Here is a 24,577-nt window from a genome sequence, read left to right as displayed (position 1 = left end):
GAAGAAACTCAAATCCATAGACATAGACAAGAAAATGGACACCATACAGATTTCTCTCAAAGTACAAAGGATATTCTATATTCCTTTAGTTCTTTCAGTTCTTCTTCTCTTCGTTGCTTTTCCAGGAGTTCCTGCTGCCGAGAAACCTCATCAAGGAAGTTCGTCTCATCTTCGTCTAAGCCTCTTACCATATTTTCTGAGGAAATAATTGAACAAGGAATACTTAGCAGGCTAAAGGGAAAAGAAAGTCAAATAAGATTTTTCCTTCTTTTTTTCTTAATAAGCAGCAGATCCTTTAGAGGATTAGAAGAATTTGTAAACACCTCGGCTTTTGGAGAGGTAACAGCATAAAATCAAGGCATTTCTCTCATTACCAGACATTAGCACAGAATTAAAATGGGTATCTTGAGCTCTAAACAAAAATGTTCATTGTGCTCTAGAAGGCAGAAGGTTGTCTCTTTCCCATCAAATGAACATCTAGGGACTAGATAAGACAGTTCCATGGCCAACTGGAAAAAGTGTTGCATGAGGCAAAGTGCATCGAAAAGGCCCTGCAGGGTATGCCAGACTGTTTTCTGAAGCTTACTGAATTTGAACTGCTCCTCATACTCCTGCTGCTTCCTGTCTTTCTGTTCCTGTAGCCTTTCATATAGAGACCGAGGGTCATAAACCTCCTCTGGACATTCTGAAAGGAAGAGGGAGGGAGAAAAAGGAAGGGGGAAGAAAAGGCACATACTTTAGAATTTTTCACATTATTTTGGAATCACAAAGGATTTCAAAGATAAAGTCAAGTCTCTGCATGATCTGAGGGCAAGGATAACACAAAAATAGTACAAAGTCCACAGTTTTGCTTTGGATCTCAGAGAGGGGCCAGCAGTTCTCAAAGGCAACTACAAATGTCAATAGGGCCCATGGCCTGAGACAGTTAACTGGATTGAGGGGCAAGCCCAACCCTACACAGCAGCCACATTCTCAGTCACTCAGATCCTGCATCCACCTATACAGATGGAACAAACTGGCAGAATGTTCTGGAAGGTAGGACAGTGGAGAGTGGACAGTGAGTACTCTGGTTCTGCTCCTGGCTACGAAGTCCTTACATAGGTTCTTACACTCCTCTGAGCCTCAGTCCCTAGCTCCAAAGTGAAGACATTAGTACCTACTCTGCAGGACTATTGGAAGATTAGGGAACATTATGTTGAATGCCAAACTATAACCCCATACATATACCTTCTGGATCTTCAGGTTTTCGAACTTTCTCCCATTCTTCTTGCCTCCTTTTACGCCGTTCATCTAGTTCTGCCTCGGACACAAACCTCTTTTTGATAACAAGATTACCATCATCCCCTCCATCCATAATGAAACAATCGGTCTACAAAAAACAAATGAAACATTTCAAGTGAGAACTGCAATTAATATTCTAAAGAGAAACAAGGAGCTATAGCTCTGTCTCACCTAGCAACAGACTACCTCAAAATTCCCTTCAACCTTGAAGAAATCTTTTGAGTTGTTTAATTTATAGATCATTGGTGAAAGCACATGATTGCATTTTTGTTAATGTATCAGGCAGTTTTATTAACATTTATGTTATTTACAAAGTCAGTGAGAGGACCTGGAATAATTCATTACATTCTGTTCCATAGTAAGTCCAACACTGCAGACACTTCTTGGTCCCTCTCTAGACAAACTGGTCTCCTGAGCATCCTATCTTTTTCCCAGATCTCATCTTCCTTTATTTCTGTGACACCTGACATTGTTTCTTCTTGAAATTCCTGTTTCAGGAACATTCCACTACCTCTATTTGCATGTTATTGTTTCCAAATATTTTCAGAATGGAGAAACTCAGGTATTCAAGGAGCCTTGGAGATGAAGTCTAGTCTGTACAAGGGATACACCTAGAGGCACACAAACCCCACACGGAGACAGTGAGACTAGAGCCCAGATCTCCCAACTTCAGGTTCAATGTCCTGTGCTCTAGCCTATGCTGAGTCCTCCATCTCTTTCCTGACCTCCCGTCCTTTGAGTTACAGATCTATGCCACTGAAGAGTCTATCTTCAATTCCTCTCTTTTCTCACTGCCACAATAACCTCAAACACTTTATGCATATCTTGATGCACAAGATTCTCAAATCTAGATACTTCTACCTGAATCTCTCTAGGAAGGGAGAAGGGAATAATGCTAGAGTGTGCACTACTCCTTTTAAGCCTTTCTTTTCTTTGCTAGTTTCTTTCCTTTTGAAGAACTGTGGAATAAACTCTCTACTCAGACATGTTATATTAATCATAGAATTACATCCAAAAAGGAAACAAGAGCAGCCCGGGTGGCTCAGCAGTTTAGCGCCACCTTCAGTCCAGGGCGTGACCCTGGAGACCCGGGATTGAGTCCCAAGTAGGGCTCCCTGCATGGAGCCTGCTTCTTCCTCTGCCTGTGTCTCTGCCTTTCTCTCTGTCTCTCTCATGAATAAATAAATAAAATCTTAAAACAACAACGACAACAACAACAACCAGGAAACAGATATTCTGCACTACTAGTACATCAACTCAATGTCCATTCCAAAATGACCCCTAATAAAAAAAGTAAATCTCTATTGGGATGCCTGGGTGGTTTAGTAAGTTAAGCATCTTGACTCTTGATTTCAGCTCAGGTCATGATCTCAGGGCCATGAGACTAAGTCCTGTCGGGCTCTGCACTCTGCACAGAATCTATTTAAGATTCTCTCCCTCCCCCTCCTCCTCTCCCTCTACTTCCACCCTTCCCCCCACTGCTCCCGCTCTTGCTCTTTCTCTCCTCCCCCCAAAAAAAGTCTCTACTGACAGCACAAAAATAAAGTAGCTGCCATTTATTGAACCTCTTAGCATGCACTAAATACATTTTTATGTATATTATCTCATTATGCTCCCACTGACTCTATGAAAAATATTATCTCTCTACAGATGAAGAAATGGGAGTCTAGAGAAGTTAAACCACTTGTCTAAGATGATAAAAGGTGGTGAATGATAGAGCTGAGAATAAAATCCAGGTCTGATGTAAAAGTGTCATACTCTTATCCCTTCACCATCTCCCTCCCCAGAAACCTGGGATCCTGGTTGAAAAGAAGGACATGTCAACTTCAGCTTTCTTCCTACACCAAATTCCAGGCTGAAAATGTTCATGTAAACATTTTACTAAAGATGAAAATGGAAGCTGAGAAAGCAAATCTATACATTCTGAACAAGAAAATAGTTTCAGCCCAAATTTCACTGCAGCAGTTTAGTTCAATGTTAACAACCTTAAGAGAGAATTTTGAAATCTACTAGAAAGAAAACTAAATCCATTGACAGAAGCTATTGTTCCCACCTAAAGCCCACAAGCTGAACACTTGTGATTTAGCCTCATTCAATGTCTCCAGACAGAGCCCTGTTATAGAAACAGAATTATTCCATCTCTGCTAGCCATGCCAAAAATTCCTCAACTTCTGCAGAATAACCTCTTATGAAACAAGAGCCAACATATTTTTAAATGTCTTAAATTAGGGCTCTTATGAGTGGGAGAGACATACTGGACCCTCGATGTCCCCCTTTCTTCCTCTGTTAGCTTGGCTGCAGCTCTCCTCTCTCACCCTAAATTGGCTATCTGGTTTCTTCCCCTCACCCTTATTCCTGGGAAATAATCCAGAGTGGGTCAGCTTGTGTCCCATCTAAAATGATTCTCCATCCAACATACAAATCTACCACACATACCAGAAGATTTTCACCCAATCCATATTCTAAAACTTTAATAGGGACCAATGCACTCACTCCCAGGCAGCTGACTCCCTAAGTAGATCTGACCAGTAGGATGGTTTTTCCTTAAACCGCACTGAAATTCATCTCCCTATAAGTTCCACACATAAATTCAATCCACTAAAACAAAAAAAAACAAAAAAACAAAAAAAAAATCAATCCACTGGACAAAAAAGGAGCCAAGTCCTTTTTCAACATGGCAATGCTTCAACTGTTTGAGGACAACTCCCACGTTCCTCCTAATCCATCACTTTTCTGGGCCAAACAATCCCTAGTTCTTTTAATCTTATGAAATGGAGAAAATAATAGTGTCTCAAAGCAGTGAATTTATCAGATTGTGTAGGATTTAAAACTGGGAAATAAATATTAGGATATGACAATGCCCTGGCATTCCTATTAAATGCATCTCTTCATTCTCATTGTACATTTTAAAAAATGAAAGAATATGTTAATTTTGAAAAATGTTCCAATAGGCCAAAATTTTAAAAACCTAGAATCTCTCATGCTTCTATCTAAATAAGAATTCGGACTGTATGATCTACTCTTGTAATTCAAAATGAAGAAAGTAAAATCATTAATTCTCATGGCCTATTGAATTTTTGGAAAAGAACCTACCTTCACTTAACTTTAACAAAGTTCTCTGAAACTCAAGGGACAAAAAGCCTTCAAGATATATGTGTAAAAGGCTTTGAATTTGAAATATAAACTCTAGAGAAATAACAATCTTCCTAACACTTATCAATTTTGGAAAAAGACAAATTTAAGGGATTCCAAGAAATTCTTATTCTCTTTGTCATCAATCTTTTTCTCTGAAATGTTAGAATTCAATTTCTACCCAAAGGATTGAGTCTGTGCTACTAACCATCTTTCACACCACAGGGACAAGGGCAGGAATCAGAGATGGTTTCCAAAAATGAAAATAAAGAAGCACATTAAAAAAGGAAATTGATGGGGATCTCTGGGTGGCTCAGCGGTTTAGTGCCTGCCTTGGGCCCAGGGCATGATCCTGGAGTCCTAGGATCCAGTCCCGCATCAGGTTCCCTGCATGGAGCCTGCTTCTCCCTCTGCCTATGTCTCTGTCTCTCTCTGTGTCTCTCATGAATAAATAAATAAAACCTTTAAAAAAAAAAAAAGGAAATTGAAAGACAATGGCTTCAGAATTTGAGAGAAAGTACTGCTTTCGAAGGGCTGGTTTCCTAAAAACAGAGTTAAAATTAGTAAACACTTGTAAAAATCTACTTTTTAAAGCTAGTATTATAATCCTGATAGTCCCTCGATCTCAAAATAGATAAAACAAGCTAGATGGCCAGACCTAATTATAATGAGTTTCTGTGTTTAAAAGGGACAAGACTAGAATATAGCTGGCTCCATCCTCTCTTTCTACACTTTGCACATCTTCCATAGGTCCTCATTTCTGGGCTCTTCAACCATCATTCCCTCCTTGCCTTCTATGCCACCAGTGGCACTTCTAGCTATCTGGTCACTTTTCTATGTTAGGAGAGGTCAAAGACAGGGACAGAAATGTTCATGAACAAGTGGCATACTCCTGAGTATTCTGGATAATGTTCAGGATATTCCTTTTCCAGAAATAGTTTTTTTCAGGATTCAAAACATCGCTGACAATACACACTGCCAAGAAGCAAGTTTCATTTCACACACCTTTCACTTAACCTAATCTAATCCCCCCCACTATATAACAAGTACCTTCTGTGCTGGTCTCCTTATACAAGGCAGCACAAGTAATGATAAAGACTTTACACTGTGTCTGAAATCAAGCGACCTCAGTTCTGCCAATTACAAGTCATATGCCCTGGGCAAGTCATTTAAGTCCTCAGAATCTTGTTTCCCCCATCCACAGGTTGCTCTCACCAGTGAGGATTAAAACAGTCCTGCACAATAGAGAGCTTTTGTGAGGATAAACAAGGTAATTCATGCAAAGCACTCAGCACAGAGTTTGACACATGCTTATAAAATGCTTCAAAAGGTTTGCCATTACTACAAACCACTAAGCTAAGCCCTGGACTGGTTACAAGAGTGAGAGAAATACAGTCTGCACTCAAGGAATGGAGGGGAACCAGATCAGTGATACAAACATAGAGAGATTAGATATATATAAACCAAAGAATTATATCAAACTGAGAGAAAGTAGGGAAGATTTACATGTGTATATATAATTGGGAAATTTTGTATTTTCCCATTAGCATGGTTTTCTATTTTACTGTTTTATTAGAAGTTCAATTTAAATAAACTGGACATTGTGCTGAATGCTAAACTCTATATCCAGCACTGTGCCAGATTACATGGGGTACATAAAGGAAATAAACTTTAAAAGAAGGAGTACTCTTAAACTAATTAATACCAGATAATAGTGTATATATCATGAATTACCAAAGTGAATAGTACAGGTAAGAGACAATGGAGTGCATAAATATGGGTCAATCCTGTTTCCTGGCTGAAAACCCAGATGTGAACCTAAACTTCTTCTCCTTCAATTTCCTACATCTCACCAGTCACCAAGTTCTGGTATTAGTACTTCGTAAGGTTTATTTCTTTTTAATCCATCCTCCTTTTTTTTTTAAGAAAAGAATCCTTTTCGGGACACCTGGGTAGCTCAATGGTTGAACGTCTGCCTCCGCCTCAGGTGTGATCCCGGGTTTCAGGGATGAGTCCGGCATGCATTCCCTACAGGGAGCCTGCTTCTCCCTCTGCCTATGTCTCTGCCTCTCTCATAAATAAACAGAAATAAAAATCTTTAAAAAAGAAAAGAATCCTTTCCTTTCTAATCTCTTTTCAGGCACCTTATCCAGCAAGGACTACTGGAATAGCCTGCCATTAGCCTCCCTGTTTCTACTCTCACCCCTACTGGAGCAATCTGTAACTTGATTGCAGCACTTACCCATTGTGTTTTATCATTTGTTCCAACTGTTCCAACGGCCCTTTGTATTCACAGTGCTTATTAGCAGTGTCTGGCATATATTAGGCAGATAATAAATGCTTATTGAATAAACAACCATGAAGAGGATTTGAAGAATTGAAGCAGGGAAGAATGATCTCACATGAATATTATGAGGTATTATCCAATGTAAAGTTACAGAAAATGGTAGACATTACGTATTTGCTCAAGCTTCTATGTTCCGTAGGGAATTCTATTTAAACACGACAAAAACTGTGCAGTTGGAAACACAGGACCAAAAATTAAGTCACTTTCCTATATTATATAATTGATGTCTTCCTCAAGAATAACTCACTACTTTCCTTTAATTTCAACTGACTAAAACATGCTCTGTTGCACTGAGGAATAAGTGTTGCCCACACAAAGCATTTTTCTTTCAAGAGCTTAATTTTCATTGGTTGTTTATTATCCAAAAGAGAGGTGATGAGTACCTGCAGCTCATTTACCTCCTTCTGGAAGCAGGAAAAAACTGAAAATTAAACTTTATTTCTAATTCCTACCACCCACCTAAATTTTCACAAGTCTCTAATTTTCTCCCTTCATTTGCTAGAAAAATTAAAAACAAAACACAAAGTCCAGGGGTCTGGGATGGTACCATAAAGAGTCATGTAGAAATGAAAAGAGGATTTATGTTGGGAATATTAATTTTGTTTAGTGTGCTTAATTGTAAAAAGAATACACGCTGTCAATTTTCATTTACTCACACAGCTTTTTTATTTCCAAGGTGATTCAAGTTTAATTATCAAACTAAACATTACACTATTTTAAAAAGGATTATTTAAGTTCCTCAATTAGGGAATTCATGGAAAACCAAAACCATACCAAGATCACTTTGTCCAAACTTAAAAGTTTCAAACCGACACAAATAAAGAACATAGTTTTCAAATTTGCTTAACAGCCAAAAAAACAAAGTTCTTATATTTCAAGCCAAAGTAACTGTTAAACACTGCACTCCTGTGTTTGTACTGGAGACTGTGGTATTTAATTTCCAGGTTGGTGGGACAAAATGGGCTGTCTTATACCGCATGCCATATAAAATAGAAAACTTACATTGCTCCCCCCAAACTAATTGCTATTGCAGACTTGAAAAGTTATTCCATTTAGCTAGTGCCATGATACAAGTTAATGATATCTGGTTTCCCATGCAATTGAATTCTGTGATGGCAGACTACTTAAGTGTTTACATCACCAGCCGCTACCCCCTCCTAATTCTAGCATTAGATAGACTGCAGTATAAAAATACACCAAGGGGAATCAGATTTCTGTGTTATGGTGTTCTAAGCCTTCTCTTTGGGTAGCAAAACAACAGGCCAATCCACTTTCCTTTTGTCAGTAAATATACTTAAGTACTGCTCTTCCAACATTTTTACCCTGATATTTAAATCACATGGGACTTCAAAATACAGGACGGCAATTAAGAGGAATCTGCCATCTGGCAAACTCTACTATATTCCAGACAGGTAGCTTTCTGGCCAGAAGTCACTTCTACCAAGCCACGGGAATGCAAATCAAGAGGACTTTCTCTATAGATTTTAAAACTTCAGGGCATGACAACTACTAACAAAGACTACTACTAGTACTTATTACTAGACAAAGTAATCCTCAATCTAACACTCAGGCTTATTTAACATACTCCAGTAGCAAAGGAGAGTAAAAGAATCTAAACACCAGCGGACAGCATAAGCAATTTCATTCATATTTAAAATGTTTATCATAAAGAGCAATTTGTAGTAATCTTCTGGTTGTCCAAGCAATCTAAAAAAACACATGCAATAAAAAAAAATTGGGGGGGGGGGATCCCTGGGTGGCTCAGCGGTTTGGCGCCTGCCTTTGGCCCAGGGCGTGATCCTGGAGTCCCGGGATCGAGTCCCGCATGGGGCTCCCGGCATGAAGCCTACTTCTCTCTCTCTCTCTCCCTCCCTCCCTGTGTGTGTCTATCATAAATAAATAAATCTTAAAAAAAATTTTTTTAAAGCAAACCTATATATACATTTAGCTTTCCAGAGCACAAGAACAGTCTTATCGTTTGTGCTTATATCCTGAATTCATCTTTATGCACTGGAAGAAAATGAGAACTTAAAATACTGATCCCCTTGCCTGATCCTCAGTTCTCCAATTCATGTGTGCCTCTCATTGTAGAAGCATTTCCCTCACTATGTATGATTCTAATATTAGTCGTATTAAAAAAAAAAAAAAACATTATGACTCCTAAACGCAAACCAGCTGCTTCACCTGAGGCTCAAAGGAAGAAAAACAGCATCTGTTTCAAAGCTGGAAGAAAACCTGGGCATGTTGGAATTTTGCTGTGCTGGTATACCTACATCCAGTATGATGCCTCCCTAGAAGATTTTCGAAGGCAGCTTTGATTATACAGTTTCACCATCTGGGCTGGCTTTGGAACCTAGCCCACACACTAAATTATACTCCCCCCACACCTTCATCCCACTAGGTTTTGTGTAACTCCTAAGACCGAACTTAAGGGGGAAAAAAGGGTTTGCAGTACACAAACCACACGAGGCCAACTAACTCATTCAGTTGTATTGTGGAAGTAAATTTTACAGGGGATCTATTATGTACAAGGCAGAGTGCTAGGTGCTCAACTGGCACTCCACTTTTTAGCAAATGAGGAACTTGCATTCAGGAAAAGAGATAAGGTTGGCACATAAGCAATTTTAGGAAAAGAAGAAGGAAGTTAAATGCTATAATAAAGAAGCAAAGCACTGAGGGGTTCACAAAAGGAAGACTAGAAAAAAGCATTAGGGAAGCTTACCACTGACAGTGGCTGTGACACTGCAGAGGGAACAGTGGCGGAATTTTTAGGTACACAGAGAAAAATGATCTTTAACTCAAAATTCCCTGAAATCACGAATTTGCATTCCAAAATAAAAATGAAAGGGGGCTAGGGCAACTGGGTGGCTCAGTCGGTTAAGCATCCAACTCTTGGGGTGCCTGGGTGGCTCAGTCAGCTGGGCATCTCCCTTCCACCTAGGTCATGATGCCAGGTCCTGGGATCAAGCCCCATGTTGGGCTCCCTGCCCAGCGGGAAGCCTGCTTCTCCCTTTCCCTGCTGCTCCCCCTGCTTGTGCTCACTCTCCCTCTCTCTCGATGTGTCAAATAAATAAATCTTTAAAAACAAACAAAAAAACATCTGACTTGATTTTGGCTCAGGTGGTGATCTCAGGGTTGTAGGATGGAGCCTGCTTAAGATTCTCTCTCTCCCCCTTGGCTACTCCCTACCTCCCTTCTAAAAAAGAAAAAAAAAATTTTAAAGACAAATTAAAAGAGAAATAAAAGAAAAAAAGCAAGCAGGCATTAATTTCCAGAAATAGAGGCCTAGGAAGTTGAGACCAATCTTCTACCTCTATGATAGAACAAAAACAATGGAAGAAATTTTTAAAATAATTCTCAGGGCAGCCCGGGTGGCTCAGCGGTTTAGTGCCGCCTTCCGCCCAGGGCATGATCTTGGAGACCGGGGATCGAGTCCCAGATCCCACATCCGGCTCCCTGCAGGGAGCCTCTTCTCCCTCTGCCTGTGTCTCTGCCCGCCCCCCCCCCTCCGTCTCTCATGAATAAATAAATTAAAATCTAAAAAAATAAAATAATTCTTAAACAGAAAAGCTAACAAGATAGTAAAAAATTTGGCCAAAACCCAAGAAAAGGTGATACCAGAAATTAAGCCCAATATTCAAACTGGTTTTTCTACTGAAGATTTCTATGACCATGAAAACTGCTGTTCTGATAACCTTATGAAGTAATGGAAACAAAAGTCAAAGCCAGGAATCCACAGATTATAGTCTGACAACCACCTCCTTCTCCATCTGAACCTCATACCCCCCAAAGAACTCAAGGTAAAGGTGAAGTGGAAAGAAAAACTGCAGGAATAATGAGCAAAAGAAATAAACCCAAAAGGGGACACCTGGGTGGCTCAGCGGTTGAGCCTCTGCCTTCGGCTCAGGTTGTGATCCTGGGGTCCTGGGATCGAGTCCCGCATCAGGTTCCCTGTAAGGGGCCCACTTCTCCCTATGCCTATGTCTCTGCCTCTCTCTGTCTCTCTCATGAATAAATAAATATTTAAAGTAAATAAATAAACAAACCCAAAGGGAATTCACAGAGTGGGATTAACACACATACATCATAAAAAAAATGCTTACTGTGTTTAAAGAAATAAAAACTGAGCCTCAAAATTAACAGCAGAGAATAAGAAACTGTAAAGCAATGAATGGCATGGCATATTTGAAAAAGGACCAAACAGAACCTCAGGAACCAAAAAAAAGCAATAACTGAATTTAAGTTTTCAGTGCAAGGGTATCGTAACAGATTAGAAATAATATGAGAATGAAGAAGAAATTATGCAGGATGTAGTATGGAAAAATAAAAAGAGAGTAAGAGACATACATTAGAGTGAAATGGTCTGTGTTTAATTAGCAAAGGCAACAAACAATGGGGCTTATGCAATATACGATCATAAATTCAAGAATTTTACACAAGTAATGAAAGACACTAATCCACAAATTGAAAGTCTGATAAACACCAAATACAACAAAAACACATTCACAGTTGGATATATCATGAAAATGCAGAAAACCAAAAACAAAGAACTATCTTTAAAACACATACCACAATAAAGAATGAAACTGACCATATTTAAGAATTGAAGACAAAGAATTTTCAAAAGGTGATCAAGAGGGAGCACAATGAAGCTGTTTGATTCAGCTGCCTCAAAGGTATAATTACAGTATGATTGAGCCTCTGGTGGAACCACACACTTCAATAACCTCACTTACCAGCAATGCAGTTTTCAGTATGAGGTAGCAGCTTAACTCTAACCAAACATCAAGACTCTTAGAAGGTGAAAGGAAAGGCTGCTAACCACGTAAATGGTCTTGACGTTGTTCTTCCTGGTTGTAAGGGATTAAGGCACCAACACGTCAGCTGAGAAAAATAAGTGGCCAGCCTCTGCTTTCAGACTCCTAGAAATTGCTAACAGCTCCTCTCATGCTCTAGTTGAAAGACTGTGAAAGCTGCCTTTATCTCAGCTCAATTCCTTGTATCAAAAAGGAGTATAAACACTAATTCCTTTCAAGGACTTCAGAAGCAGTGCCCTCCAAACCATTTTATGGGGTCCCTGTTAACTCATCAATAAGCCAAACAGCTGAAGATGAACAGCTCTTACTTCACAGCTGATACACAACAGGTCACTGGAATTTCTGACCACCAGGCGCAAACGCGCTGGCTTCCCTGGGTCCCAACTCCAGACCTACTCAGTCAGATTATCTGGGGGGTAGGGTCAGAGAATCTGTATTTAAATGGACGTCAGAAGATCGTATTTTCTACTAGGCTAAGAACCACTGCTCTTAGTAGGTCTCCACCTTCACACCTGTGTGCACAGACATTCACGTGGGCAACTTTCAAACAAGATCATTCCACCCATGGTCTTAGTTTCCTAAGCTGTTTATTTTGTTGGTTTTTTTTTGGGGGGGGGGGAGGGTTGGTTTTGGGTTTTGTTTTTTGGGGTTTTATTTTTGTTTTTTCCAAAACGAGCACGCTGGTTTGTTATCTATTAGAAGAAATTGCACTGAGCACAGCAAACGGTACATGGTACATAAGAAATGCGTTTCCCATCCTACACTTGCGTTCTGGGATTCAACCATTTCCATCCAGGGACTCCCACATTTCCTGAGGAGCCCGGCCCGCACCTGGAGCCTGGGGGGTGGCCCCACTTAGCAGAAACGGTGGAAGAGAGCCAGGAAGAGGCCCGAAGTCCCGAGACCGCTGGAAGGGGTCGGGATGCTGCCCCACATCCCGCTTGGGATGCCCTACCGCAGGCTCCCTCGGCTGCCCCCTGGCTGGGCCCCAGCAAGCCCCTGACCCCAGTGACTCAGAAGACTGGGCGAGGGCGCAGACTGAGGGCGGGCCTGGCCCTATACCTCACACCAGTCGTAGCCCCCCGTGTCCTCAGGGAAGAAGCTGGAGCCCGGGTCTCTCCGCCAGACCAGGGCCCAGGCCGCACTCACCTACCAGCGTGCGGGAGGCGAGACCCCCTCACCTCGGCGGCGCCCACCCCAAACCGCCACCGCTAAGGCCACTCGTTCTTGGGGGGGGGGGGGGAGAAAAAGAAAGAAGGAAAAAAGAAAAGAAAGAAAACAGCCTTTGCTTTTGTATTCCTTTTGACCCTTCAGGGCTTCCTCTTCCTCACCGCCACAACAAAGTTCCGCCCCGCTTCCGGCGGCGTAACCCAATCCGCACCTCTCTTTCTTCCCAGGGGACAGATGGAAATCCGGTGTCCCGAAGGCTAGGCGGAGAGACTTGATTGGGCCATTCCCACTTCAGCAAGAGGATTGGCCAGTTCGCGCTTGGGGGGCGGGCCGGAGCGTGTGATCACGTGGCACCGTTCCTGAGAGACGATTGGCTTCCAGGGAGAGGGCTTGCCACCGAGGAAGGGGCGTTTCCTAGGGGACCGAGGGAGGGCAGGGGCGGTGCGAAGCGGGGGTGGGCCCAGCGCGTAATGGCAGCGCCGTGGCCTCGCGTCCATCTTTACCGCTCTCTCGGACCTGTCACAAAGGAGTCGCGCCGCTGCCGCCGCCGCCCCCTCCCTCGGGTGGGCCCGGGAGCTGGAGAAGTCAGTGCCACAGCCCGGCCGCGCTGCTCTGGGAAACCAGTGGGGACGCGGAGCGGGGGGCAGTCCGAGGGCTGGGGACGTCGGTGAGGGAGGGGAACAGCCGCCCGAGTCTGCGCTGGGGAGACCCGACGGGGGCCAGGGCAGGTTCTGTGAGGGCCCGGGAGGGAGTGGCGTTGGGCAGAGCCCAGGAAACAGCCCGAGGTCCTCCACTGAGGCCGCGCCGAGGGCGCCTGAGGAGGCACCTGGAAGAGGGTGTTCCCCCTCCAGGGGGCTCGTGGCCGGAGGCGGAGGCTGTTGAGGGTCGCCCTTCCGAGGAGGCCGCGGCTAAAGGGGCCCAGGTGAGAGGCAGGTAGCTCTGGGGAGGCTCCGGATACTAGGGGTGCTCCTCAGGAGCGTCCTGGACGGAAGGGGTAGCCGGAGGAGGCTTGGGGAGGGGTTTCTTTTGTGGAGTTTAAGGTTGGGGCGGCACGGACGGGAGTCGGACCTTGCCCGGGAGACGCAGAAATGCCTTGGGGTGGAGGGGCCCCGCGGGGAGAGGGACCGGGAGCGGGGCCAGAGCGAGCGGATTCTCTTACTCGGGAGGCCCGATGTGAAGAAGGGGAAGGGCCCTGGGACGAGGCGGTGGCTGAGCGGTTCCGGAAAGCCGGGCGGGGAATGGGGAGGGGGCAGCGGCAAGGGCAGGGCGGCGGGGACGCGGGTCCGTCCCGTCGCAGCGGCACCCTCGGGTGCCTCTAGACAGGCTTCGGTTCCTACCTGGCGCCTCGGCGTCCCTGTCTCGGAGGAGGCAGAGCGAGGCTCTCGGAGAGGGTTCGCCGAGCCGGTGCAGTTGCAGTCTGCGGAGCCGTCCGAATGGGGCTGCTCCCCCTGGAGTGCTGTACTTTGAACTTTCCGAGGTTGGAAGTGTCTTGTGCGTGTTAGTGACTCGGTCGAGCCCCACAGTGGCCCAGGCCCCTCGCCTGCCGCGGGCGGGATCTTAGGAGAGCAGATTGGTCTCTTGCGCCCCTTCTGTAAAACGGCACGGTGTGTGGAGAGACCTGACGAGCTACAAGCCGTGTGAAAGCGGAGGACTGCGACTCTGCCACCACAGGGGGTGAGGAATGGACGTGAAGGCACTTCCTGAACTGTAAAGCAGTATGTAGGTGTAGGGGATTAGCATTAATACAGTTGCTGATCACCTATGGTGCTGGGAGCCATGTTGTACTGGGAACCTCCAGGTTCGGGCCTTTCTAGGTCACACCAGGATCTAAACCCCTGCTTCAGATGGGAGGGCAGGGGTTTCCGGTTTTTTGCTCCCAGACTTTTAATTGACTTTGAACTTCTGATGGTGCTGGCAGGAGGTAGCCCTATAATATGATCTTTTCCTCCAGAAAGTTTTTCTCTGACGGCTGAAATTTGATCTCAGAATTATGAACCACCACCGCCCCCCCCTCCCTTTTCCCTTGTGTGTGTGTGTGTGTGTATTCGTGACCTTTGGGTATCTACATGTAGTGAATATCGTCCTTCTCCTCAGTTGTGATTTTGTAGATGAGACCTTTTTATTTTTTTTCCCGTGACTATTATGCCTTTCTGTGTTCTATGGTGACTTCAAACGACGGATTATGAGGCACGTTACCAATTGATCTTAAATTTCTCTTCCACAGTGGTTCTCTTTAATTTCTCACCGTATATATAATTTGCATTTCCTGGAATGACATCTTGCTTTGTAGCTCCCCCTATGAGGTTATGATACTTGTGTCCATGTATGACATGTTCCTAACGTTTGGTTACTGGCATTTGCTAGAGCTGATTGTCCAAATGTTGGGTGATTTGTGATTTTTCAAGTTTGGTTTTTCGGTGATTGTTTTTGTTCTTTGGGTTTCTTTCTTTACAAAAAGCTGGCTTGCATTTCCTGTTTTTCTAATTTTGTATTCCATGGGTCGTAAAGAAAAAAAAAAAACAAACTGGTGATTTTATGAACTCCTGATTTCCCAGGATACATGCTGTCCTGACCTACTGCTTAATGCCTCTGTCCTGCTTTTGCTGTTTTCACAAACCCTTCATTATTTCTGTACTCCATGATTATTTTTAAGTTATTAATTAGGAAGTGTTCCAGCATACTCTGTGTGGACTTTTTCTGATTTGTCAACAAAATGACTTTTCCCTTAGTGAATTGGCCAAGAATCAAGAGGAAATAAAAAGCATAGCATTGTGTGTAAAAGTTTATTATTCTATAGTGAATAGGGAAACACAACAACTCTACAGTATGTTTTGGCAAGAGAATAACAAATTGTTGTGTGTTCCTAAAATGCATTTACAACAGTCTGTTTCTACTCGTGAGTTTAAGTCCGTCTGTCAATTATTACAAAAATTATGGGAAGTAATTTTTTTAATGAAGTGAGAAGTCACTTTGCATCCTTTAAAATACAACTCACCTTGATACTCTAATATCTATACAGTTTGAGAAATTATTAGGAATTCCTAAGGAGGGTAATGACTATTACTGGTTTAAATTGGAAGTGTTCCGCTTTGTGGTCGGATATTGAAAAGTAGGTGTGATAGTCACAAGGCTGAAAAGTGAATGGAAAATCATTAGGCGCCACGGATGGGAACCACAATGGGACCAGCACTCTATTTCAAAGAGTTGCTTTGGGGTAGTAAACTATCAGTTCAGCTTCTCTTCAAATATTTGGCATTCTTTCATTTACCATTGAGTGTGGATAGTTTTTTCCTGTGTACAATTTAGAAAATTGAAACAGAACAGGAAATAGTGAATGCTAAGTCTTAGCCACAATGGTTAGAAGGAGACTTTCACAATTTTAGGAGTGTAAAAGAATGAATATTTTCCCTTTGGTTTATCTATTTAATAAGTAAGCTTTTGAAATATGATTAGGAAAAAAGGTACATATTGTTAAATTTTACTGTGTCCATTTCAAAAGAGTGCTTGCTGATTAAATATGTAAAAGCATATTTAACTATAGATAACTGTATATAATTGTGTGATATATACAAGGCTAAATGAGGCAAACATTTTACAAATAGAGGCTGGCTGTTAGAGAATATCCTCCTTTCTCCCTTTCAGGGCTTTTGAAAATGAAGAATGCATTGGAAAAAGCAAAGAATTGGTGCATATTTTAAGTTTGCTAATGAATGAACCCTGCATGTAGCTTTCTTGCTGCTTGAAATTATAATTTCCTGGCATAATTTCATGGATCTTACACACATCAAATAGAAGGTTTGAAATACCTTACTTGGCAAGTTTATTATTACCTCAGTTTAATGTTTCAGTGTTGAGTTTTTTCTTACCCCTTCTAGCTCCTGAAGAGTTAAGTTTCCTCTCCTGGGCTCCCTAATGCAGTGACTCTCCAAGTATGGCTCCCACTCCACCCTTCTTTGTGAGAAGTACAGCTTCTTTTTTCAGTTCTTATTGCTTCATAGTTGTTCATACTTACATATGCCTCAGGGCTACTTATTAATAACCTGCCAAGTGAATTGTTAAGAATTACTGAAACATGGTATTCATAAACCAAAACTAGTGTAACATTAGAGTTTACTGTTGTCTCCCAGAGTCTGTCCTGGGAAACTTGGCACCAGTACAGAGCTTCTTACATGTCATATGCAGAATTGGGGTTCCTGCCATATTTCAGGAAGGATGCTTATTTAGGATCATCCTCAGTATTGTCTCAAATGGATCTTAGTTTCCCATTGTGCTTCCTCTCCCGCATCCCCCTTGAAGTTGCTATTAGCTTCATCTTTATCAGTTTAGTTTTTGGGCTTTTGGTTAACCTTTCACTGTGCAGTCAGGAATATTTGCACCAATGATGTTTTGGCTTATAATTTAAGACATGAGTGTATAGCAGCACAGACATAAATCTTCCATTACCCTTTTGCTAACGCTGGTGTATATAGTCACCTAAAAACATGCTTGTAAGAGATACTTGAAAGTCACTTAAGTTTCTTTTCCACTGGAAAAATGGTAGAGGGAGAGGCCTCCACCTAGTGGACCTGATGCTTTACCCATAGGCTTCTATGGCATGTACTGCATTATGGATCGGGCACTCAGTATGTTGCCTGTTGCTGTCCTTCCCTTTGTGAAGAGCATGAGGGACCACTTTTCATCTTTGCTTGGTGCCTGGCATAAGCATTGGATTTATATTTATTGAATGACGTTGTTTGAGTTTTTCAAAGTGATAACTCCTTTGGAAACACTCGATTTTTACCGATTTTAGAATAAATTCACTTAAAATACTTATTGACTGCCTGTTAGTTTCTAATAGGTATCCAGTTGAGTGTGCAATGGAGTGTTTTCAGATACTGCTTTAAGTAGATCTCTTTAAGAAAAGTGTTGCTATTCATGCTGTTGACGCATTTTGTTTTCTTAATAGCAAAGAGTTCTCTGTGGTAGTAAAGTCCTTTCCCCTCCATTTGTGGATCATGTATGTCTTTGAATAACAGATCTTTATGATTTCCTGTTATCTGGCTTCCTAGGGGGGAGAATCGCAAATAGTGTAGACTCCTACATTTGTTTTTGTTTTTGTTTTTTCCTCTGTACTGTAGCCATCATTGGCTCTTACCTCAATTCTTTCATAGTATTTCCTTTCTGGGTTCAAGGCAAATTTTTCAGTCTTTGAGACCAGGCAAGTATTAGTTACTTTTCCTTTTTTACTATTATTTGCTTCTGGAAATTCCTTACTCTATCCCAGCCCTAAATTTTGTTACATTTTTTTGAATGCTAAAAGGATTTGTCTTTTATCCTTTGTACCGTTTCAGGTCAGGGCTATATTCTGTAATTTGTTTTGCTAAAAAAAAAAAATGTATATATATAAAATAAAATTCACCTGACCACAGACAACACTGCTACTGAGTTAAAAAGCCCTTAACATTATAGGAGAAGCTTTTTCCAGATAACCCTTCTGTACCAGCTCAACCATGAAAATTAACTGCATTCCCTCCAAAGATGTACTTCCTTTCTTTTTTCTTTTTTCTTTTTTTTCTTTTTTAAGATTTTATTTATTTTAGAGAGAGAGAGAGAGCAAGAGCCAGCATGGAGAAAGGGGGGTTGCCGAGGGAAAAGCAGGTTCCCCACTGAGCAAGGGAGCCAGATCTCAGGACCCTGTTCGATCATGACCTGAGCTAAAGACAAATGCTTAACTGACTGAGCCACCCAGGGGCCCCAAAGAGGTACTTTAACTTCTGCACATAGCAGAAAGATCAGAATCACACAGTGCTTTTCTCAGACAACATGAAGGTTAGTTACAATCCCAGGGATAATAGTACCCTGTGTGGCTTAGACCTCAAGTAGCTTTGCCACTGCAGATAGTTTTGTACACCTAGGTGACATGGTAAAATATCTTATTATCAGAGCTGCTATTCTATTTGGGGGAAAAGTGAAATTCCAACAAAATATTTCACAATCTTCCCCCTGTTCCTCACCCCCACCCTCCCCTGCCTGCTAGAAAATATCAGATGCCTTAGAGTCTAAAGACAAAAACACACTTGTTAAAATGTCTTCAGGTGGTTTCTGTTTCAACTCAAGAGTATACCGTTGACATATAATATACTTTTCTTATCCACTTATTGTGCTAACAATCAATCTTAACCTCCCAAGTTTTCCTCATTTAAACACAATCTTCAGCAAAAAAAAATGGTGATCTTTGGTGTGTCCTATAGAATATTTTAAAAGGAAATATGTTTTATGGGTAAGACTTACCTTTTTTTTTTTTTAAAAGATTTTATTTATTTATTCATGAGAGACACAGAGAGAGGCAGAGACACAGGCAGAGGGAGAAGCAAGCTCCATGCAAGGAGCACGAGGTGGGACTCGATCCCGGGTCTCCTGGATCACGCCCCAGGCTGCAGGCGGCACTAAACCGCTGCGCCACTGGGGCTGCCCATGAATTACCTTGATAAGGTTTGAGTTACATGGATGTATGCATTAGACAAAATTTGGCACATATATGCTTAAGATTATATATTTCATTATATGTAAATTTAACCTCTAAAAACATATTGAGGGATGCCTGGGTGGCTCAGTGGTTGAGCATCTGCCTTCAGCTCAGGGCACGATCCCAGGATTCTGGGATCCAGTCCCACATCGGGCTCCCTGCCGGGTGCCCGCTTCTCCCTCTGCCTATGTCTCTGCCTCTCTCTCCGTGTCTCTCATTAATAAATAAATAAAATCTTAAAAAAAAAAAGAAAAACAAAGCATATTGAAGTCCAGTTTGTGATATGCACGGTGAATGATTTAGGGGACAGTATACTGATGTCTGTAATTTACTTTGAAACGTATCAAAACCAATTAGATGGACTGATGATGGATAGAGATGGATGGATGTGTGATAAAGCAAGTAGAGTAAAATGTTATTGTTAGAATGTAGATGGTGGGTATCTAGGTGTTCACTGTAAAATTCAACTTTTCTGTATGTTTGAAATTGTTCATAATTAAATGTTGAGGGGGCACTAAATATGACACTAGAAGCTATAATATATAGTATATATACTATATAATGTATAGTAATACATTCACTACCTTAGGACAAAGTCCAAAACATATTCCAATGAAGGAAAACCATTAAAATTTCCAGTGTATTACGTGTTCATGCTGTGGGATTTAGTCTTCGGGAACTGGGTAGTGGATTGGAAAAAATTACTGCATCCTGTAATACTGTTTTGTAATGATGAGGGAAGGATGACAGCAATAGTAATTTCATGCCCAAAGTTTGGTTTTTCTTCCTATGGCTATTCATTTAACCAGCTTCTTCTTTTTTGGCAGCATAATTCTGAAGTCTTATTTTCAGAGAAAAGAGAGCATTCTTAATGCCACTGAGCTGTATTATGATTGAATGCAAGCAAATATTTGAAGAGATGAATCATTGATTCCTGGACCATTGTCAGACAGGGTTAGACCAGTTGGCCAGATGTCTCTGTGGTGAGCTGTTTATGATGGTAGAGGTCTATGTGTTGAGTACCAGACCTCACCGCTTTAATACTAAACTTACTGAGAGCCCGTTTGATTTTTTTTCCTTTCAAAGCAGCTTTAAAGTAGATAAAATGTAAAAATCGAATAAGTCATAAGTGATATAGAAATGAATAGTCTTAAAAAAAATAGTCTTCACTTTCTTTTGTAAGAGGAAATGCTTGATTATAATTATGCCCCTGCAGCAAAATGTCTATGAACAGTATAATGATTTACAAAGCATTACCATTTAGATGGTTAAAAGTGTCTCTAGTAAGCAGTGGCTTCCAGCGGTATCATTATAATCAGTTGATTGCTACAGCCACATATCTAAGCATTGTGTCTATTTAAATTATGTGACTTTTTTTTTTTCTCAAAATTGAGACTCCGACCATCTAATGCTAAGTAGTCTTCAAAGTTATGGGAAAGTATATAGGTATTTGAGATATTTTGCCTTTATATAATCTCTATTCTTATTCATTTTCCATTCTATTCAGCCTGTCAACAGTTGAATGGCATTACCCATAAGCAGGGTAGCATCTCAGTTTATTATGATGCTTCTTCATAGGGTGGATCTGGTGGGAAATATAGGGAGCTATTCACTGTGTTGATATGTACTATATGCAATCATTAATGGATATAACGGTATTCTAATGGGTTTTTTTGGATACCCTCTCCAAAAGGCTATGTTCAAAGAAAGTCTTAGTTCAATTTTCTGGAAAGGGAGATTAATTGTTTTGACTGCAGATGAATCACTCTACTGTTTCAGTTTGTCCCTTCATTCAGTCAGTAGGTCCTGCCTGTTGTGACAGGTCAGATTTTATGGCACAATAATTTCCAGACCCAGCCACTATCAGAATCAACTGGAGAATTTTAAGAAGACACTTGTTTGGGTCACATCCTAGAAATTTTGATTCTGATGAAAATTAGAACCAGGAATTTGCATTTTAAGAAGAACCTAAGCAATCATCACCTTTGGTATGCTTAAGCTACAGTCCCTTCCAGGGTTCTTTGTCTAAATGTGTAGATAAGTAAAAATTATTTTAGTACAGAGTAGATGAGAACTAGAAAAGATAACTTCTTTGATTATCTTAGTGCTCTTAAATCAGGTCTTTTTCCAGAGTCCCCATATCCCAGATTATTTAGTTACTTTCACTAACAGCTTTCGTTTTTAGATCCAGTGTGTTAGGCCCTGTGCCACATATTGTACATGCATTCTTCCATTGAATCCTCACAGTAGTTCTGTGTAAGAACTACTATTATCTCCATGTCTTAAAGTCTGTCAATAGCTGGGGTAATTAGAATATGTAGCTGTAAATATTGCAGGGCTGGGATCTGAGCCCAGTCTATTCAACAAAGCCCAGGCCCTGTGCTGGAGGTGGTCTCTAGCATCCTTTATAAGATCTATAGGCTGAGTGTTACTGTCTTAAAACAATGGTCCTGGAGAAGAAGAGGACCACATAATGTTTTTTGGGATGAGATAAAACAAAGCTGTGTAGAGTGTAATTGTTTGGTTTCATTATCCAATCTTTTGCCTAAAGTATTCGCAGTTTGTTCTCTGAGAAAAGTACCATGAGTGACAAAGATTTCCAGATGCAAAGCAATACATTCTTCAACACTGAGTAAATCTAAAAGACCATACACTTTGTTCATCTATGTGCCCTGCCTTTAGCTGTAACCATTAAGATTCTCTGTACATTTCAGAAGGTTTTTAAAGATGGCAGCTCATTTTTTTTTCTTTATGTTTCATAGGCTTTCCTTTGAAATGCTTCACAGCTCCTCCCATCTAATTAACCTCTTCCTTCCACCTGGTCTTTACAGTTGGTCCTTTCTCAAAGGAGAAAGCCTTTGATTTTAAAATATTTTAAAACTTTATTTATTTTACTTTGTTTCCTCCAATGACAAATTTTGTAGTTAGCATCATCTCTGCATCATTTAGGGAAAATGACTCCTGGAAGAAACTGAGCTGAACTACACTTGAGTTCAATATGAAAATAGGGGGAAAAAAGCCCACTAAATTCTTGTCATCTCCCTCCAAATTTAGTCAGATTTTTAAAAATACCTGTATGTATTAGATATCTTCCATTTTTTAAAAGATTTTATTTATTCATTCATCAGAGAGACAGAGAGAGGCAGAGACATAGGCAGAGGGAGAAGCCCGCTTCACCCAGGAAGCCCGATATGGGACTCAAAACTGGGATGCCAGGATCATGCCCTGAGCCAAAGACGATGCTCAACCACTGAGCCACCCAGGCCTCCCTAGATATCATCCATTTACTTTGGAACTGTACTAAAAGGAAACCTGCATAGATTAATTCTTTATCCAGTTTAGCAACAAAAAATTTTTTTGGATAAAATGAAGTTTAAGACTCTCAGATTCAACAAGCTTTTTTTTTTTTTAAACTCACTGCTTTTCTCACAAGCATTCCCAATATTTCTTGTCAGTCTAAATAGCTTTAGAAGTGTTGGCATTAAACTGTAAGGATCGTCTTTTCTCTTGCCTCAAAGACTTTGTTTTCTGGGACTTAATCTCACTTTGATATTTTCAAATCATTACCAGTTTTTTTCCCTAAATACCTGATTGGCCTCCCTTCCTTACGTATACATACATTCCCCAATTTAATGTGTCTGGTTGGACTGAATCTTCTATTTGCATGTCATGCCTGTCCAGCTTCCATACTGATCATGTGGAAAGGCACAGAAGCTTTAGAGAAGCCAGTAGACTTTTCTCTCTGCTCTAGTAACCTTGACACCATGGAGCAGCATGAGAAAGCACTTGGCTAGGCGATGAAGCATTCCCAAATAGAATGAATCCTAGGCCACTCCTACCATCCAACTACTATTAGTTGGTTTAGACATAGATTTTTATGGCATTGTGAATAAGAAACTATGACAATCCAGAGTATGAATTTTGATACAGTCTTAAATGGTAGGAAGAGTAGTTTTAGATATTCTGCTGTATAGAAAGATGTGTTGTGGGGCACCTGGATGGCTCAGTTGCTTAAGTGTCTGCCTTCTGCTCAGGTCATGATCCTGGGACCCTGGGTTAGAGCCTCACATTGGGCTCCCAGCTCAGTGGAGAACCAGCTTCTCCCACTCCCTCTGCCTGCTGCTCTCCCTGCTTGTGTTCTTTCTCTCTCTGTCAAATAAAATAAAATCTTAAAAAAAAAAAAAAAAAAGAAAAAGAAAAGAAAGATGTGGTGTTAAGGTGGGGAAGCAGGAATCCTTGGTGGCTCAGTGGTTTAGCGCCTGCCTTCAGCCCAGGGTGTGATCCTGGAATCCTTGGATCTCGTTCCACATTGGGCTCCCTGATGGAGCCTGCTTCTCCCTATGACTATCTCTCTCTCTCTCTCTCTCTCTCTCTCTCTCATGAATAAATAAAATCTTTTAAAAAGGGAGGGGCACGGGAAAGCAAACCACAGAACAATAGCTATGGCCTTGTCCTAGTTTTAAAAATTTTTGTGAGTATGTAATAATAGATATAGTAATATGTTTGGAAATAGACATATGAAGCTTTTAGCAGGGATTACCTCTGGAAAAGGGAACGGGCTGTGAAGAAAGCCTTGAGAGGCTTTCACTTTTCTGTAGGCTAGATGCAGCATTTGGGTCTTAAAATGAACGCATGTCCATTTTTTGTTTTAAAAAGTTAACAGGGGTGCCTGGATGACTTGCTCAGTTAAGTGTCTGCCTTTGGCTCAGGTCATGATCTGGGGTTCCTGAGATAGAGCCTCACATTGGGCTCCCTGCTCAGTGGGGAGCCTGCTTTTCTCTCCTCCCTGGCTTGTGCACTCTGTTGCTATCTCTGGTTCACTCTCAAATATTTTTTTAAAAAGTTAACAAAGTTTTAATATCATACTTTGGGATTTCAAGGGAATGCACTAGTGGCATATCAGCTGGGCAAATCTATCAGAAAACCTAGGATTCTTTACCCCTTCCCATCTGAACTGCTCCCTCTCTGAACATTCTGTGAGAAGGGCAGAGGACATTGCTTCTTAAATGTTACTTTTTGGTCTTTCTCAGAAAACAGCATAATTTTAAAAAATCAATAGCAATTTATACCAAGGACCCTCTTAAAAGCGTTGTTTTGGATTTCTGTCCTCTTAAGCATTGAAATCTCTTGGTTATCTGCTTTATGGGGGGGGAATTGTCTACCATGGTCCCTGCAATAATGGAAATGGTGTTATTTCAACTCTTTGCTAGTTTAGAATGTGTCCTCTTTTATTTTTTAAAAAAGATATTTATTTTTATTTGATAGAGTACACGAGCTAGGGGAGGGGCAGAGGAAGAAGCAGGCTCCCCACTGAGCAGGGAGCCA

General features: G+C 41.3%; 2 protein-coding genes across 12 annotated transcripts in view; one reads left to right on the top strand and one right to left on the bottom strand.

Annotated features, from left to right (window-relative positions):
• PSME3IP1 (proteasome activator subunit 3 interacting protein 1) overlaps positions 1 to 14,240 on the bottom strand; it is a 35,240-nt gene extending 21,000 nt beyond the window's left edge. The window contains exons 1-5 of one of the 6 annotated variants that reach the window (XM_072826991.1): positions 12,727 to 12,930; positions 11,497 to 11,610; positions 1,228 to 1,369; positions 587 to 685; positions 75 to 196 (exon numbers count right to left, since the gene is read on the bottom strand). In XM_072826991.1, coding sequence (XP_072683092.1) covers positions 75 to 196; positions 587 to 685; positions 1,228 to 1,354 — 348 coding nt within the window. In that variant the 5' untranslated portion in view covers positions 1,355 to 1,369; positions 11,497 to 11,610; positions 12,727 to 12,930. Of the gene's footprint in view, positions 1 to 74; positions 197 to 586; positions 686 to 1,227; positions 1,370 to 11,496; positions 11,611 to 12,726; positions 13,204 to 14,084 lie in introns of those variants that run through there. The other 5 variants (XM_072826993.1, XM_072826990.1, XM_072826989.1 and 2 more) reach the window with 5 other exon arrangements.
• RSPRY1 (ring finger and SPRY domain containing 1) overlaps positions 13,172 to 24,577 on the top strand; it is a 46,351-nt gene continuing 34,945 nt past the window's right edge. Inside the window, exons 1-2 of one of the 6 annotated variants that reach the window (XM_072826983.1) lie at positions 13,432 to 13,669; positions 16,390 to 16,542. The gene's annotated coding sequence lies outside the window, so the exon portion shown is untranslated. Of the gene's footprint in view, positions 13,670 to 14,082; positions 14,422 to 16,389; positions 16,543 to 20,079; positions 20,236 to 24,577 lie in introns of those variants that run through there. The other 5 variants (XM_072826980.1, XM_072826986.1, XM_072826981.1 and 2 more) reach the window with 5 other exon arrangements.

Source organism: Canis lupus, chromosome 5, assembly GCF_048164855.1.
Source record: "Canis lupus baileyi chromosome 5, mCanLup2.hap1, whole genome shotgun sequence".
NCBI classification, from domain to species: domain Eukaryota; kingdom Metazoa; phylum Chordata; class Mammalia; order Carnivora; family Canidae; genus Canis; species Canis lupus.
Note: the sequence above shows the minus strand (reverse complement) of the source record. Positions and strands in the feature narration are given on the sequence as shown.